This window comes from Geotrypetes seraphini, chromosome 9 (assembly GCF_902459505.1).
Source record: "Geotrypetes seraphini chromosome 9, aGeoSer1.1, whole genome shotgun sequence".
Taxonomy (NCBI): Eukaryota; Metazoa; Chordata; class Amphibia; order Gymnophiona; family Dermophiidae; genus Geotrypetes; species Geotrypetes seraphini.
In genome coordinates, this window is record NC_047092.1 from 82,743,969 (window position 1) to 82,762,164 (window position 18,196).

The following is an 18,196-nucleotide window of genomic DNA, read 5'->3' on the forward strand; positions in this document are numbered from 1 at the left end:
AGTGAACAAAGGAGAGATTGAGGATATTTTGGTGCCAACGGCTCCTCCTGAGGAAACTGCTTCCATTCTTTATCCTGATTTAAAAGGGTGGAAGTGTTGGGAGGATCAATAATGTGAATGCCGAGCCTCAGTGTTTGCCTGGACCAAATTAGAACAGCGTCCGCATGTAGAGATAAATATTTAGTGGAAATCTGGGGAGCAAAAGGTACAAGCTGTAGTGGACACTGGGGTGGAGGAATATAAATATCAGGATTGGGGGGAAAATTATACAAGCGGGAAGAAAAAAAAAATTTTTATACCGATTTTAAAATTGGACAATTACCAATTTGGGAATATACTGTATTGATCAATGAGATTCCTTAAAATATAATAGGGCTAGATATCCTAAAAGGGTTAACATTACAGCTTTCTGATGGAATCTATAGTTTTGGTACCTCCGCCTTCAATAATCCAATATGGCCAGTCCACAAGGCAGAGGAAAGCTGGAGAATGACAGTAGATTACTGAGAGTTGAATAAAACACATGACACCTTTAAGTGTAGCCGTTCCAGATGTGATAACACTGGTAGAACAAATTCAATCACAAATTGGTACTTGGTAGGCAGTTACTGATTTAGCCAATGCATTCTTTACTATTCCTATAGTGGAGCAATGTCAGGAACAATTTGCATTCACTTGGCAAGGGAGGCAATATATATTTACCAGACTACCACAAGAATACTTACATAGTCCCACTTTCTATCACAAGATTATAACAGAACATTTAGATAATTATACCTTACATGCAGGAATAGAACTATCACTAAGTGGGCAAAAGGATGCCGAGAGATGATAGAGAAAGTTAAACAGAAGATTGTAAACTTCCCTTCTCTCCAAAGAAAAAAAACAAAACAACTCAGGCCTTTTTGGGCCTTTTTGGATTCTGGAGGCAACATATTTCACATCTGGGGTGACTTATGAGGTAGGTTGGACAAATAAAAGAGTAGAAATATTGCTAAGTAACATAGTAACATAGTAGATGACGGCAGATAAAGACCCGAATGGTCCATCCAGTCTGCCCAACCTGATTCAATTTAAATTTTTTTTTTTTCTTCTTAGCTATTTCTGGGCGAGAATCCAAAGCTTTACCCGGTACTGTGCTTGGGTTCCAACTGCCGAAATCTCTGTTAAAACTTACTCCAGCCCATCTACACCCTCCCAGCCATTGAAGCCCTCCCCTGCCCATCCTCCTCCAAACGGCCAGACACAGACCGTACAAGTCTGCCCAGTAACTGGCCTAGTTCAATCTTTAATATTATTTTCTGATTCTAAATCTTCTGTGTTCATCCCACGCTTCTTTGAACTCAGTCACAGTTTTACTCTCCACCACCTCTCTTGGGAGCGCATTCCAGGCATCCACCACCCTCTCCGTAAAGTAGAATTTCCTAACATTGCCCCTGAATCTACCACCCCTCAACCTCAAATTATGTCCTCTGGTTTTACCATTTTCCTTTCTCTGGAAAAGATTTTGTTCTACGTTAATACCCTTTAAGTATTTGAACGTCTGAATCATATCTTCCCTGTCTCTCCTTTCCTCTAGGGTATACATATTCAGGGCTTCCAGTCTCTCCTCATACGTCTTCTGGCGCAAGCCTCCTATCATTTTCGTCGCCCTCCTCTAGACCGCCTCAAGTCTTCTTACATCTTTCGCTAGATACGGTCTCCAAAACTGAACACAATACTCCAAGTGGGGCCTCACCAATGACCTGTACAGGGGCATCAACACCTTCTTCCTTCTACTGACTACGCCTCTCTTTATACAGCCCAGAATCCTTCTGGCAGCAGCCACTGCCTTGTCACACTGTTTTTTCGCCTTTAGATCTTCGGACACTATCACCCCAAGGTCCCTCTCCCCGTCCGTGCATATCAGCTTCTCTCCTCCCAGCATATACGGTTCCTTCCTATTATTAATCCCCAAACGCATTACTCTGCATTTCTTTGCATTGAATTTTAGTTGCCAGGCATTAGACCATTCCTCTAACTTTTGCAGATCCTTTTTCATATTTTCCACTCCCTCTTCGGTGTCTACTCTGTTACAAATCTTGGTATCAACTGCAAAAAAGCACACTTTTCCTTCTAACCCTTCAGCAATGTCACTTACATACATATTGAACAGGATTGGCCCCAGCACCGAACCCTGAGGGACTCCACTAGTCACCTTTCCTTCCTTCGAGCGACTTCCATTAACCACCACCCTCTGGCGTCTGTCCGACAGCCAGTTTCTGACCCAGTTCACCACTTTGGGTCCTAACTTCAGCCCTTCAAGTTTGTTCAACAGCCTCCTATGAGGAACTGTATCAAAGGCTTTGCTGAAATCCAAGTAAATTACATCTAGCATATGTCCTCGATCCAGCTCTCTGGTCACCCAATCAAAAAATTCAATCAGGTTCGTTTGGCACGATTTACCTTTTGTAAAGCCATGTTGCCTCGGATCCTGTAACCCATTAGATTCAAGGAAATACACTATCCTTTCTTTCAGCAACACTTCCATTATTTTTCCAACAACTGAAGTGAGGCTCACCGGCCTGTAGTTTCCTGCTTCATCCCTGTGACCACTTTTATGAATAGGGACCACATCCGCTCTCCTCCAATCCCCAGGAATCACTCCCGTCTCCAGAGAGTTTTTGAACAAGTCTTTACTAGGACTCGCCAGAACCTCTCTGAGCTCCCTTAGTATCCTGGGATGGATCCCGTCTGGTCCCATCGCTTTGTCCACCTTCAGTTTTTCAAGTTGCTCATAAACACCCTCCTCCGTGAACGGCGCAGAATCTACTCCATTTTCTCGTGTAACTTTGCCAGACAATCTCGGTCCTTCTCCAGGATTTTCTTCTGTGAACACAGAACAGAAGTATTTGTTAAGCACATTTGCTTTCTCCTCATCACTCTCCACATATTTGTTCCCAGCATCTTTTAGCCTAGCAATTCCATTTTTTATCTTCCTCCTTTCACTAATATATCTGAAAAAATTTTTATCTCCCTTTTTTACATTTTTAGCCATTTGTTCTTCCGCCTGTGCCTTCGCCAAACGTATCTCTCTCTTGGCTTCTTTCAGTTTCACCCTGTAGTCCTTTCTGCTCTCCTCTTCTTGGGTTTTTTTATATTTCATGAACGCCAACTCTTTCGCCTTTATTTTCTCAGCCACTAGGTTGGAGAACCATATTGGCTTCCTTTTTCTCTTGTTTTTATTGATTTTCTTCACATAAAGGTCCGTAGCCATTTTTATCGCTCCTTTCAGCTTAGACCACTGTCTTTCCACTTCTCTTATGTCCTCCCATCCTAACAGCTCTTTCTTCAGGTACTTTCCCATTGCATTAAAGTCCGTACGTTTGAAATCTAGGACTTTAAGTATCGTGCGGCCGCTCTCAACTTTAGCCGTTATATCAAACCAAACCGTTTGATGATCGCTACTACCCAGGTGAGCACCCACTCGAACATTAGAGATACTCTCTCCATTTGTGAGGACCAGATCCAATATCGCTTTTTCCCTTGTTTGTTCCTTCACCATTTGTCTGAGCAGAGCCTCTTGAAAGGCATCCACAATCTCCCTACTTCTTTCCGATTCCGCAGACGGAACATTCCAGTCCGCATCCGGCAGGTTGAAATCTCCCAACAGCAGAACCTCCTCTTTCCTTCCAAACTTTTGGATATCCACAATCAGATCCTTATCAATTTGCTGCGATTGAATCGGAGGTCTGTAGACTACACCCACGTAGATAGAAGTTCCATCTTCTCTTTTCAGAGCAATCCATATCGCTTCTTCCTCTCCCCAGGTCCCTTGCATTTCGGTCGCTTGGATATTGATCTTTCCAAGCGACTATTGTTTCTGAAATACTGACTGGCAAACAAGCATATTTTGACTCCAGAGTAGCAGATGTATTTTGATGGGAAGGTGAATGGGTGCCAAATACTGTACATAATCATGAACTAACACTAAGATATGATCAGTTAATGTTACATGTCGTCAATGATAACTGTTTTGTTTTTTACCACAAAGAATTAACTTTATCTCATTGATTTAAAACCACATCACATTCTGTACCCTTAGATAGAAAATGGTGTAATTTTGAAATGAAACAATGTGTCCTTTTACGGTAATGCCTTTAACATTGGAACCCCAATTAGGGTTTCCCACTTATCATAGGCAACTAATAGATGAACAAAATAAAACAAACGTGTCATCTATGAACCATGTTCTTTACAATTTGTGCCAATGGACCATTCCACCGCAAGGTTATATCTTTATACAAGAAATATCACATAAAAATGTTTGTGTTGCTAGCAGTACTGTTAAACTTGTGATTCATGCTATTCAAGCTCCCTTTTCAGTATCAGATGTGAATATTAATTTTTCTTTTGCCGATGTACTTACTCCAATTATTTTATTGCCATCTATAAAGAAAGCCATGCAAAATATAGCAATCCTATAGATACTGAATTTTGCAATACTAACTTGCATTCTGTGGCAGATCACATTGAAGCTACCACTGCACACCCTTGGTGGGATGCTTTTACTAGAGGGAGGACTACGGCACAAAAGGTGTTTCTTCATTCCTTACTCTATATTTTTGTTTAACTATCCTTATGTTAACATTTCTTAATTGTGGGTTTACCTATTGTGTATACAAACGGACACTCTCTCCCTTTATTCGGATGATTTCTTATTGGGAGGTGCAGACTTGAGGATCCAGGGGTGGACTGTTATGCCTATGGCCAGGGGGTAACTGAAACTCAGCATACTACGTAATATGTCTCCTCAAGTCTGCTTATCTGACCTGGGTGTTGCCAAGACAACATCAAAAGGGGACAGTAAAACCAGATGGGAAACTGGTTTAACACCTCCTTGACCTGAAGGTTGCCCAAACAACATCAAAAGGACCAGCTGTTTATGCTTTTGAACTCAGCAGCTTTTGACCTCCTTGACCTGGGGGTTGCCCAAACAACATCAAAAGGACCAGCTGTTTATGCTTTTGAACTCAGCAGCTTTTGACCTCCTTGACCTGGGGGTTGCCCAAACAACATCAAAAGGACAGTAAAACCAGATGGGAAACTGGTTTAACACCTCCTTGACCTGAAGGTTGCCCAAACAACATCAAAAGGACAGTAAAACCAAACAACATCAAAAGGACCAGCTGTTTATGCTTTTGAACTCAGCTGCTTTTGACCTCCTATATAAGAATGGAATTCTGCCCCTAACATTAGAATCCAAGACGTCTAAAGGGATAGTCTCCCGTGTCTACCCTCCTATCAATTGCAGGGATTCCCAATTGTGAAGGACTGGTCGTTGCCTGGGATACGGTGATGCTATTTAATTCTTATATATATATATATATATATATATATATAAAATAAAGGGTTATTGTTTATGCTTTTATATTGTCTGTGTGCTTTTCTGAGTGTCACTGATCATTCCATGAGACAGAAATAAGTGGCGGAACAAGACCCTAGACAACACCCCTGTAAAATTTGGTTGGATTTCAAGGGGGGTCGAGCGTGGGCAGTTTTCAATATTGGTCCACTTACCATGGAATGACCCTTATTTATAAATGATCTGTAAATTGGAACAATGAGTGAGATGATTAAATTTGCAGATGACACTAAACTGTTCAAAGTTGTTAAAATGCATACGGATTGTGAAAATTGCAGGTGGACCTTAGTGAATTGGAAGACTGGGCATCCAAATAGCAGATGAAATTTAATGTGGACAAATGCAAAGTGATGCGCATTGGGAAGAATAAACCTGAATCACAGTTACTGGATGCTACGGTCCACCTTGAGGGTTAGCACCCAAGAAAAGGATCTGGGTGTTATCGTAGACAATACGATGAAACCTTCCGCCCAATGTGTGGTGGCGGCCAAAATAGCAAACAGGATGCTAGGAATTATTAAAAAAGGGATGGTTAAAAATGACTAAGAATGTTATAATGCCCCTGTATCGCTCCATGGTGCAACCTCATCTGGAGGATTATGTTCAATTCTGGTCTCCTTATCTCAAGAAAGATATAGTGGCGCTAGAAAAGGTTCAAAGAAGAGGGACCAAGATGATAAAGGGGATGGAATTCTTCACGTATGAGGAAAGACTAAAACGGTTAGGGCTCTTCAGTATGGAAAAGAGACAGCTGAGTGGAGATATGAATGAAGTCTACAAAATTCTGAGTGGAGTAGAACGGGTTCAAGTGGATCGATTTTTCACTCCGTCAAAAATTACAAAAACTAGGGGACACTCAATGAAGTTACAGGGAAATACTTTTAAAACCAATAGGAGGCTTTTTTTTCACTCAGAGAATAGTTAAGCTCTGGAACGCATTGCTAGAGGTTGTGGTAAGAGCGGATAGCATAGCTGGTTTTAAGAAAGGTTTGGAAAAGTTCCTGGAGTTAAAGTCCATAGTCTTTTATTGACAAAGACAGGAGGGAAGCCACTTCTTGCCCTGGATTGGTAGCATGGAATATTGCTATTCCTTGGGTTTTGGCCATGTACTAGTGACCTGGATTGGCCATTGTGAGAACGGGCTACTGGGCTTGATGGACCATTGGTCTGACCCAGTAAGGCTATTCTTATGCTCTTACCTTGTATCATGAGAAAGATGATAAAATCTATGTTTAAAATACACCAGTAAGGAAAGAAGCAGATCAGTGAGCAGATTACAGTTTTGAGGCAGAAGGTGTGGCTCACTTGTAGAGTTGCTGTCTCTGTACCCAGAGGTTGTAAGACCAAATGCCAGTGTTGCTCCTTGTGACTCTAGGCAAGTCACTTAATCTTCTAGTGCTCATTGCTTTGAATGTCAGCTTTGAAATGCCAAAGCCACAAAAAGGTGGGTTACAAGTCTCCATTCCCTTTTCCTTTTGAGCATAAAATCAGGACTACAATTAGTAAGATCAAGCCAGGTGGTGAAAATGTGGTACTGAATCTTACAACCAAGACCTATATAGAGAGAAGGCAATTTTCAAAGTCATTTCTATAGGTGAAACTTTTATATGCAGAAATGAGCACAAGTTAGGTATTGCCACAATGCCCATTTTTTTTAGACTGTTAAAGTATTAACAGCAAAAGTGCTGTGGAATAACCCGCGCGGTGTTCCTCAGGGTTCTTTGTTTTCCCCGCTCCTTTTCAATGTTTGCATAATTTTGTACCAAGAGAAGATAATCTCAGCATTAAATTGTTCATTTATGCTGATGATATTACCATCATAATTCCAACTCAATCTTCGATCTCTAATATTAGTCACATTATTGAGGAGGTATTTAAGTTGATAGTGGATGCTGGAATTTACCAGTAAACTGAAGTTCAATCCTGAGAAGACAAAGGTTTAGTTTGCTTCACCATGCCAAAACCATCTTGATATTTCCTGACTTTAAATGCGACATTATGCCCAATTCATTCATTGATTAAAATCTTAGGTGTTATCCTTCATCAAAATTTAACTATGAAAAACCAAGTAGAAACATAGAAACATAGAAATAGACGGCAGATAAGGGACACGGCCCATCAAGTCTGCCCACCCCAATGACCCTCCCTATCTATCTTTACGGATAAATCCCACATGTGTATCTCATTTGGCCTTAAAATCAGGCACGCTGCTGGCCTCAATAACCTGAAGTGGAAGACTATTCCAGCGATCAACCACCCTTTCAGTGAAGAAGAACTTCCTAGTGTCACCGTGCAGTTTCCCGCCCCTGATTTTCCACGGATGCCCCCTTGTTGCTGCGGGACCCTTGAAAAAGAAGATATCTTCTTCCACCTCGATGCGGCCCATGAGATACTTGAATGTCTCGATCATATCTCCCCTCTCTCTACGTTCCTCGAGTGAGTAGAGCTGCAACTTCCCTAGCCGCTCCTCGTATGGGAGATCCTTGAGTCCTGAGACCATCCTGGTGGCCATTCTCTGGACCGATTCCAGTCTCAGCATATCCCTGCGGTAATGTGGCCTCCAGAATTGCACACAGTACTCCAGGTGTGGTCTCACCATGGATCTATACAATGGCATAATGACTTCAGGTTTACGGCTGACGAAACTCCTGCGTATGCAACCTATGATTTGCCTTGCTTTGGATGAAGCTTGCTCCACTTGCTTTGCAGACTTCATGTCTTCACTGACAATCACCCCTAAGTCTCTTTCTGCTTCAGTTCTTGTCAGGATCTCGCCATTTAGGGTGTAAGTCTTGCATGGATTTTGACTTCCCAGGTGCATGACTTTGCATTTTTTGGCATTGAAACTGAGTTGCCAGGACCTAGACCAGCGCTCCAGTAGAAGTAGGTCATGCATCATATCGTCTGCCATTGAATTTTTGTCTGTTGTGCTTTTGCTCACTACATTACTTAGTTTGGCATCATCGGAGAATAATGTTATTCTACCTCGGAGCCAAGTCTCTTATATAGATGTTGAACAAGATCGGGCCCAGGACGGAGCCCTGTGGCACTCCACTTATCACGTCTGACATTTTGGAGGGGGTGCCATTCACCACTACCATCTGAAGCCTACCTCCAAGCCAGTTCCCAATCCATTTGGTCAATGTGTCGCCCAAACCTAAAGAATTCATCTTACTCAGCAACCTGCGGTGTGGTACATTATCAAATGCTTTGCTGAAGTCCAGGTAGACGATGTCCAGGGACTCCCCAACATCCAGCTTCCTCGTCACCCAGTCAAAGAAGCTGATCAGGTTGGATTGGCAGGATCTCCCCTTAGTAAATCCATGTTGGCGGGGATCCTGCAGATTCTCCTCGTCCATGATCCTATCCATTTGGCGTTTGATTAGGGTTTCCATTAGTTTGCTCACTATTGATGTGAGACTCACTGGTCTGTAATTTGCCATCTCCATCCTGGAGCCTTTCTTGTGGAGTGGAATGACGTTAGTCGTCTTCCAGTCCATCGGGACGTTACCTGTACTAAGGGAGAGATTGAAGAGCGCGGATAGAGGTTCCGCCAAGACATCACCCAACTTCCTGAGCACCCTGGGGTGTAGGTTGTCAGGCTCCATTGCCTTGTTGACCTTGATTTTTGACAGCTCGCAGTAGATGCTGCTGGGTGTAAACTTGAAATTACTAAACGGGTCAACTGATTTAACCCTTGTCTGTGGCTGAGGGCCGATTCCCGGCGCTTCGCGGGTGAAGACTGAGCAGAAGTATTCATTTAACAGTTGGGCTTTTTCCGAGTCCGTCTCTATATAGTCTCCGTCTGGTTTTCTGAGACGTACTATCCCGCCCGAGTTCTTATTTCTGTCACTGATATACCTGAAGAAAGATTTATCTCCTTTCTGGATGTTCTTTGCTAGAGACTCCTCCATGCGGAATTTGGCCTCACTAACTGCTGCTTTGACGGCTCTTGACTTGGCCAGATATTCTACTCTAGAGTCCTGTGTCCCTGATTGTTTGTAAGAGATGAATGCTTTTTTCTTTTCTTTGATGAGGTCCGAGATCTCCGTAGAGAACCACTGTGGCTTGTTGTTCCTACTCCGTTTGCTTACTGATTTAACATAGCGGTTTGTTGCTTCCTGTATGGTGGCTTTCAAAGTTGACCACATTTCTTCCACGCTGTCGGTGTCTGCTTGGCTTTGTTGCGCCTGGTGAACGAAGTCTCCCATGTCTTGGAAGTTTGTGTCCTTGAATTTGAGGACCTTGGTCAGTGTGGTAGATTTCGTGAAACCTTTCCTGAGATTGAACCATATCATATTGTGGTCACTGGAGGCCAAAGTGTCACCCACTGAGACCTCTGTGATACTTTCTCCATTGGTAAGTACCAGGTCCAGTATTGCCTGATCCCTTGTTGGTTCCAATACCAGTTGCCTGAGTCTTGCTCCATTCAAAGAGTTTAATAGCTTCCTGCTGCTTCCGGAAGCAGAGGAAAGTGTGACCCAATCCACATCAGGCATGTTGAAGTCACCTATCAATACTGTGTCCCGCAAGGTGATATTCTCTATATCTCTGATTAATTCCATATCTAGGTCATCTTGATGTCTTGGGGGTCTGTATACTACTCCAAGATACAGGCATTTGTCCTTCCCTCTGGCCAAATTTACCCAAAGGATTCCCCAGTGTACTGTACATCTGTGATTCTGGTGACCTTAATGTCATCTTTAGTATATAATGCTACACCACCTCCCATTTTGCCCTCCCTGTACCGGCGAAGCAAGTTGTAACCTGGTATGACCATGTCCCACCCGTGAGAGTCTGTGAGCCAGGTCTTAGATATCGCCACCACATCCAGGTCGGCATTCCTCATTTCTGTTTCCAAGTCTAGGATCTTGTTTCCCAGACTGTGGGCGTTGACGTACATAGCCCTCCATGTTGTGTGTTTGTTGCATCTCAGTTGGGACAAACCCTCTTTATCAACTAGGACACCATTAGCATTATTTGCGTGTCTCTTACACTCCCTAGACCCAGAGCTACAGCGTGTACCTGTCCCAGACTCCCCATGACTACAGTGTGCTCCTATCCCAGACTTGGTAATGTGTGTATCCTGTGGGGGTATTCCCGTTTGGGCTACTTGAGCTCCTTTAGTGCATTTTGCAACGTGTGCACTCTCGCTGGACCCAGAATTACAGTGTGTACTCCCTCTAGATCCAGAATTGCTATGTGTACTCCCCCTAGACCCAGAATTGTAATATGTCCCAGAATTATAGTGTTTACTTAGCTCAGTCTCAAAAGAGTATTGGTAGCTTAGCTCGTCAGGTGAGTTGTTTGTGCCCGTACCCTCCCCCAACTTACCTAGTTTAAAGCCCTGTGTAGTAGGCGGGCTAGACGGTGTCCAAGGACGTTCTTTCTCCTCTTGGTCAAGTGTAACCCGTCTGGTCCCAGCAGTTCTTGCAGTGACTCTCTGTGGTGCAGGAACCCAAAGTTCATCTTCTTGCACCATCCCTGCAGCCATTCGTTCGCCCTCCGGACTCGATCCTCCCTGGCACTGCCCTTGCCCCTCACTGGGAGGATCGAGGAAAAGACCACCTGCGCATCCATCCTCCTCAGCTTCTCTCTCAGGACTCTGAAGTCTTCGGGTATGCTCTCCGGGGTGCACCTGGCAGTGTTGTCGGTTCCGACGTGGATGAGAATCATGGGGAAGTGATCCTGGGGCTTAATGAGTCTGCCCAGGCTAGCGGTTACATCCCGGATCCTGGCCCCCGGCATACAGCAGACCTCTCTTGATTGCAGATCTGGTCTACAAATTGGTCCCTCGGTGCCCCTTAGCAGTGAATCCCTGATGACCACAACTCTGCGCTTCCTAGGGGTGGGCCGACCTGTTGACTCTGGAACCGGAACCGTCTGCTCAACCACTTCTTGTACCTTGTTGTCAGGACCCTCCTGTAGCAGCTGGTATCTGTTCTTAAGGGGGATATGTGGTGTCAATGTAGAGCTGCCCTGTATGTGAGAGAGAGAAACAGAATGAGGTTTTCTGCGTTTTCCTGTGGAGGAAGTCACCAGCTGCCAGGAATCAGCGTCTCCAGTGACTTCCTGAATTCCGACGACTGGATTCAAGTCTGAAGTTTTGGAAGCTTTGGGTGTCTCAAGGATGGTCTTGTCAGGCTCTCGTTTGGCGATCTGAGACAGCTCCTGGATTACTCCGTCAATGAAGGTCTCGTCGTCACGGATGCTTCTTAAGCGTTGAATCTCCTCTCTCAGGCTCCTCTCTTATACATAAGGTTTCCATATGTTATGGAAATTGCGTATTCTTGAGAGCCTATTTTGACTTTTCTGCATTTAAATTACTTGTTCAACCTCTGGTGTTGAGTCAGTTGGACTATTGCAATATTGTCTTTCTTGCAGGCACCCAAAAAATATTTCTAAATTGCGAATCATTCAGAATGCTGCAGTTAGACTTGTATTCGGCCTGAAGAAGTTCGACCACATCACTCTCTTTTATCGAGAGTTGCACTAGTTGCCTGTAGAGCAGTGGTCTCAAACCTGCGTCCTGCCAGGTACTATTTTGAGGCCCTCGGTATGTTTATCATAATCGCAAAAGTAAAATAAAACAGTTTCTTGATCATATGTCTCTTTAGCTATAAATTACAATATTATTATTAAGACTTAGCCAAAAGGAAAGATTTATAAACTATAAAGAGTTTGCCTCATGCAAAATTGCCATTTCTTTAATAAAACATTAACTATTTTTTCTGAGGCCCTCCAAGTACCTACAAATCCAAAATGTGGCCCTGCAAAGGGTTTGAGTTTGAGACCACTGCTGTAGAGGCACGTATCATTTTTAAGCTGGGCTGTCTATTTTAAAGTTTCCACATGTCGAGCATTATTTAATTTACTTTATTTTTTGTTTCAATCCAAAGGCATTTTCGAAGATCTCATACTTTTTTTTTCCGCCCATCAGGAGCTGTAAATTCAAAAAATATCACAAACGTGCTCTTTCTTACCAGGCAGTTACTTGGGATAAGGATTTTAAGCAATTATTACTGACTTCTATTTCTTATTTGCATTTTAGAAAACAATTAAAACCTTTTTATTTTCTAAGTTTTCGGGTTGCTAATATTTCATATTAGTTGTAAGTTTTCCATTCAGTTGTAGCTGATTATTTAATCTTTTGTAAACCACATAGAACTTCACAGTTATGCCGTCTAGAAATTGATTTTATGTTATGTATGTGCAAATGCCTTAGGAAATTTTCAGAGTGAAAGTATGCTTATACAGTCAAACCTTGGTTTGCGAGTATAGCGGTATATAAGAAGTAAAATTATTATTATTATTATTTTGCAAGACAAGCAAAACACTGTTAACTCGCAAAACAAGCATTGACTCGCTAAACGAGCGCGTCTCAAAGTAAAACATCCCGCATCCCCCTCTCCATACTTCGCAATGCACGCACAGCCTGGGGCAGAGCTGTCCCCTGCGTGCGACTGCAGATTTTCTTTCTGCTTCTCTTCCACACTGCAGAGTTTCCTTTTAGGGTGTCCAACCTGTGGCCCATGGGCCGCCCGCTCGAGAGCAATGCAGTGTTTTCCTCTGCCGCCCCCAGGTATTTATCTTCTTGCCGGCTCCCTCCTCCTTGCTGCAGTGTTCGTTCAAAGTCGCGTGCAGGGGCTCCTACAAGTCTCCTGCAGCTGACCTGGAAGCGTTCCCTCTGACATCAGAGAGGCTTCCAGATCAGCCGCGGGAGGCGTGTAGGAGTTGCTGCCCGCGGCTTTGAGTGAACACTACAGCAAGGAGGAGGAGGGAGCAGGCAAGAAGGTAAATAGAGAACGAACCAAAAAAAAGTTAAAGCTGCAAGGCCCCAGTGAGTAACAAGTTACGTGGTTGGTTCGGCTGTGGAAAGAGCAAAATTCTCTTGAATTCAGCTGCCTTCTGGTTACTTAACCATTCTGTCCACAAGGTCCAGAGGGAGGTGGAATAAACACTGCGGAGGTGGAAGGGAAGATGGAATAAACTCCCCACTGTGGGCTCAGCATCTCTCCCCTCGGAACAGTTTTTCTTCCTCTTCCTCTTCTTCTTCCCTGTAGATCTGGCACCGCTCCATCACCTTTCTCACTCCTCTGCAGTTCTGTCATGTTTATGTCGGTTGCTGGCAGCAGTAGCAACGAATCCTCCGAGTCTCCATTATATCCTATGGGGAACTTTGCTTTGATATATGAGCACTTTGGATTACGAACATGCTTCTGGAACAAATTCCATTTGTAAACCAAGGTATCACTACTGTAATTTTTGTTTTGAAAACTGGTGCAAACACCATGGGTGGTAATTACATGAATTATTAGCAGTAATGCAGACAGTTTGAAAACTGCCCTCATGATTGTTCTTAGAATTATTTGGCCAGTTCTATAATTTTATGTTTTCACCCTCCTTTTTCTTCTGTAGGCTAAAGCCTTGACCCAGAAAGTTCTTCCAAAGATCAAACTGGAACCTCATGAAGTGGATCAGTTCCTAAACCTATGTCCTAAAGAAGGTCTGTTTAATTTATAGCATGGTGTGTGGTGTGTGTGGAAGAGGAGAGAGAAATTTAGGTTTTTTTCTTCCATGTTTTTTCTCAGTATTTCACATTCATTCTTTTAGTCTTAAATCATTAATTCTTCCTAAATTTCTCAGTCTTCTTGACTCTGGGCATAATGTATGACCATTGCAGTTGAAATTACAATTGTATTTGCGTTCTTAAATGGTAGTATGAAAAATAAAGAGCAGTTACCAGACTTAGAGCCTGATTCACTGAACTTTTTTCCTATCAGCATGGGAGAAAAACCTTACTGGATCAGGTCCCTAGTATGGATATTTGGGCTTTTAGAAAGTCATTAGCCAGGAAAGCAGTTGGTTTAGACCAGGGGTGTGCAAACTTTTTGACTCTTGGGCCACAAGGGGTTCTTAAATTTGACAGAGGGGCCGGACCAAGAGCATCTTTCTATCTCTCCCATCCCCCTGTGCAGCAGAACCCTTGCCCAGCTTCTATCCTTCCCTCCCTCCTTCCCATCTCTTGTGCAGCAAAACCCTTGAGCACCCGCCCCCGCTGCGCAGCTGAATCCCTGCTGACCTTCCATCCAAACCCTGCTTGACTGTGAGCCCTACATACCTCCCTCCAGCGTTGGGCCGGCAGCACTCTAAACAGGCTGCTTCGCGGCCTTCTCTCGTTGGGACCTTCTGTGTGCTGTGTTGCTGATGACATCATCAGTGATGCAGCAGAGGGAATTCCCCGATGAGTGAAGGCCACGAAGCAGCCTTTTTAGAGTGCTGCTGGCCCGACGCTGCTCTGGAGGGAGGTATGTAGGGCTCGCGGAGGGTGGGGTTCAGATGGTCGGCGGGCTGGATTAAAAAACTAAACAGGCTGGATATGGCCCGCGGGCCATAGTTTGCCCATGACTGGTTTAGACTGCCAACTGCATATGGGAGAGTTGTACACTATACAGTGTTTTCTCTGAGGACAAAAAGGCCATAACTATCTTACAACTAGGTGACAGCATCCAACGAAGCTCGGTGCAAACACTGCCCAGGGTACTGTTTAGGAAGCCTTAGGCAGCTTTCTACCGTGCATGAGTGGGTGCTTTCCCACCTGACATGCGAGCGTAGGACCAGCAGGTTTTACTTTTCCATGGAGCAGAGATGCATCTGTGAAGTTTCACCTTAGTGTGTCAACTTTTTGCGGTACCTTCCCTGTGGGTATTTTTCCCTCCTTTTTGGCTTTTTTCATTCCTGTACCCCTGTTAGTGCCCTTAGCTTTCAGAAGTTTCCAAGGAGAAAGACTGGCTTGGAAACTTCTGAAAGTTAAGAGGTTCATAATCGAAAGACAAATGATGTCTTAAAAACCCGCCCAAGTTGGTATTTGGAAGACCTAAAGGCCAAGTTGTCCAAGTACCAATAATTGAAAGCCGACCATAGCTATGCCCAAACCCGCACCATATCTATCTCAGGGGCATTCTGAGGGTGTGTTTATGGTTGGCATGTACAAGTACGATAACGAAAACCATAGCCGTTTCTCCTGTAAGTTCCAAAACCTGTCTACAATTTAGATGTTCTTTCAAAGCGTTTAAGCTGCTACCTAAAGAGTGTTTGAGCCACAAATGATCCCCTTCTGTTACAGAGTAAGTGTGAGCATCTGTTTAAATCTGTATAGATGGGGAGATACTTTGGCAACGTTTGTGTACTCATCCCTGTCTCTATTTCTACATGACCTGCCATGCTTCTTTTGCTCACCCATTTATCTCCCCACATCTCACAGACCCCTGCCACTGCCACATCCCTCTTTCTTCACATCTGCATCTGCACCTTTTTACCTGCCTTCCATTTCACCTTGCTCTCTGTAGCTGTGTTGTTGGTCAGTATCCTGTGGCAGGAGCTGCACAGTGACTGATGAGTTTCCCACCTATCTTTGTCTTTGAGGGGAGGGGGCTTACTTCCTGTGCTTTGTTTGGTAGATGGTGAGAGGTACCAGATGCAGAAATGATGAGCACCCCCCCACCCCCTCCAGGTCACAGAGCTGACCAGACTGCATTCCGGGGGGAGGGGAGGTCTGCACCAGGGAACACTTAATACAAACAAATTCTAGTAAAGTTCAGTGAAATAAACAAATTTATTTGTGCACATGGATATGTACAAATACACCCCGGCCCCTCTGAGCCCTCCCAGCTCCCCCCCCCCCCCGGATTGGTATGAAGTATCAGCAAAAGCCTCAGAGTTCATGTCAGAGTCCCCAGCCTCACTGCTGGTGTCGGTGTGGTCAGTGTTCTGACGTGATGCAGGCTGGTGTAATGCTGGCCATATTTCACTAGAGTGGAGGAAGGCAGGCATGGGACAGGGCCCAGGATCTGGCAGTGGTAGTGTTTTGCAGTGGCTTTCCATCCTCTGGCCACTGGGCTAGTGCTGGAGGATGGTGCAGGCTCCTGACTAGGTTACTGACCTGTGGTGGGAGAGTGAATGATGGTTCTCAGGTCACTCTAGAGGCCTTCCAACTGAGCCGTCAAGGCAGTACTTGACTGAAAAAGCTACCTCAGGAACTCATTGTTTTGACGTTGGGCCTCCAACGACTGCCTCATGAGCTTCTGCTCCTGCTGTGCCTGGACCCCGTATCTCAGCAGCTGGAGCTTCTGCTGGCGATAGTCCTGCAGGCTGACATTGTGGGCCATAAGCCTCTGCAAGTCTAATGAGGTGGTATCTCTGGTGACTGGGTGCCCTCCAGTGGGCAGGCTGGGCTCAGTATCCCTAGGCACATCAGCAAACTGCTAGGAGGGGTTAGAAGAGGCTGGTCACCATCCCCATTGGCAACCTCCTGTGCTGGCGTGTCCTGGGACTCATCAGGCTCCTGCTGGCTTTATCTTGCGTCTACCACCATGCTTGCTGACTCATGCTGCTCCTGCGCTGCTGGGACCTCCACACCACTAGGCCCTGTGCCATCCTCATCTGAGCTGACATTTGCATATGGAAAAAGTACATATGTGGGCCACAGCATACCACTGTTGTCCTTGTCCCTCCAAGTGCTCTTCCAGGGTATAGGTGAAATGAGCTTGCCAGTATCATGCATCCCAAAGGTGTGTGACTACATATCCACCTACCAGAGCAAAATGTGCAGGGACAGAGCGTTGGTGGGATGTGAAGGGGGTGGAGGGAGTGTAAGGGCTAAAACCTGAGCACTCATACAAACCATATCAAATGGCCCAAACTGTAAGTATAGGAGTATCAAATCTAGTTTCATGGAGCAACACGCTCTGAGACCAACACATGGACCCAGTACCAAACAAGTGCCATGTAAAAGTTAGAACAGCAGTAGTCACAACCCATTAGAGGAAAAGTGGTGAAAGTGAAAGAAAAAAAATCTATTCATATGGGATATTGCTATTTGAATGGGGATTAAGGCAGCTATATACCTTAGCTGTCGGGCTGTGTCTAGTAGGGTTTCTAGTAAAGTCTCCGTGCTGTGGTTGGATCTGAATCCCGATCGAGAGGGGTGGAGAAGATTGTGGTCTTCCAGGTAATTTGTGAGGAATTGTGCAACTAGTCCTTCTATAAGTTTGACGTATATTGGTATTGAGGCGATGGGTCTATAGTTAGCGGGGTTATCTATAAGGCCTTTGTAGTCCTTCACAATTGGAGTGATTAAGATTTCTCCTAGGTGCTTCGGGAATTGACCTTCAGTGAGTGTAATTTGGATCCATTGCATGAGGCTGGCCCTAAATTTGGAGGTGGCGTTGGTTATTAGATACGCGGGACAATAGTTCAGGTCGCATGAAGCATGACTGTATTTTTTGTAGAGTCGATTCATGTCTGTCCAGTTTATCGCAGGGAATTCGGTCCAGGTCCTGTCTGCAGCAATGGCTTCTCCTATTGGGGGATTTGTTGTTATCTCGTCGAGGAGGGTGTGTGTGTTATTGAAGATAGTCCTGATTGTTGTAATCTTGTTTTTGAAGTGGTCTGTGAGTTGAGTGGCTGTTGGAGGATGCTTTCCTTGTGCTGCTAGGTAAGGTTTGGTGTTGGTGAGGTTTTTTACTAGATTGAAAAGTTTTTTTGAGTCTATGGACTCCATGCCTACCAGCTTGGAGTAGTAATCTTTTCTTTTTTCTTTGAGTTTGGTCTTGTATTGTTTGATTAGACTTCTCCATGCTATTTTGGATTGTTCTTGGTTCTTTTTTTTCCAGTTTCTTTCCATTTGTTTGCAGTGCCTTTTGAGTTGGAGCAGTTCAGCGTCGAACCATTTGTCTGATTGTCTGCAGATTTTGTATTTTGATTTTATTGGAGCTAGCTCATTTAGGATTG

General features: G+C 44.4%; 1 protein-coding gene across 8 annotated transcripts in view; it reads left to right on the plus strand.

The window, feature by feature from the left end:
- CREB3L2 (cAMP responsive element binding protein 3 like 2) overlaps positions 1 to 18,196 on the plus strand; it is a 316,327-nt gene that overhangs the window by 110,861 nt on the left and 187,270 nt on the right. For all 8 annotated transcript variants that reach the window (XM_033958250.1, XM_033958248.1, XM_033958247.1 and 5 more), the window contains exon 4: positions 13,823 to 13,910. In XM_033958250.1, the coding sequence (XP_033814141.1) occupies positions 13,823 to 13,910 (88 nt within the window). The remainder of the gene's footprint in view (positions 1 to 13,822; positions 13,911 to 18,196) is intronic.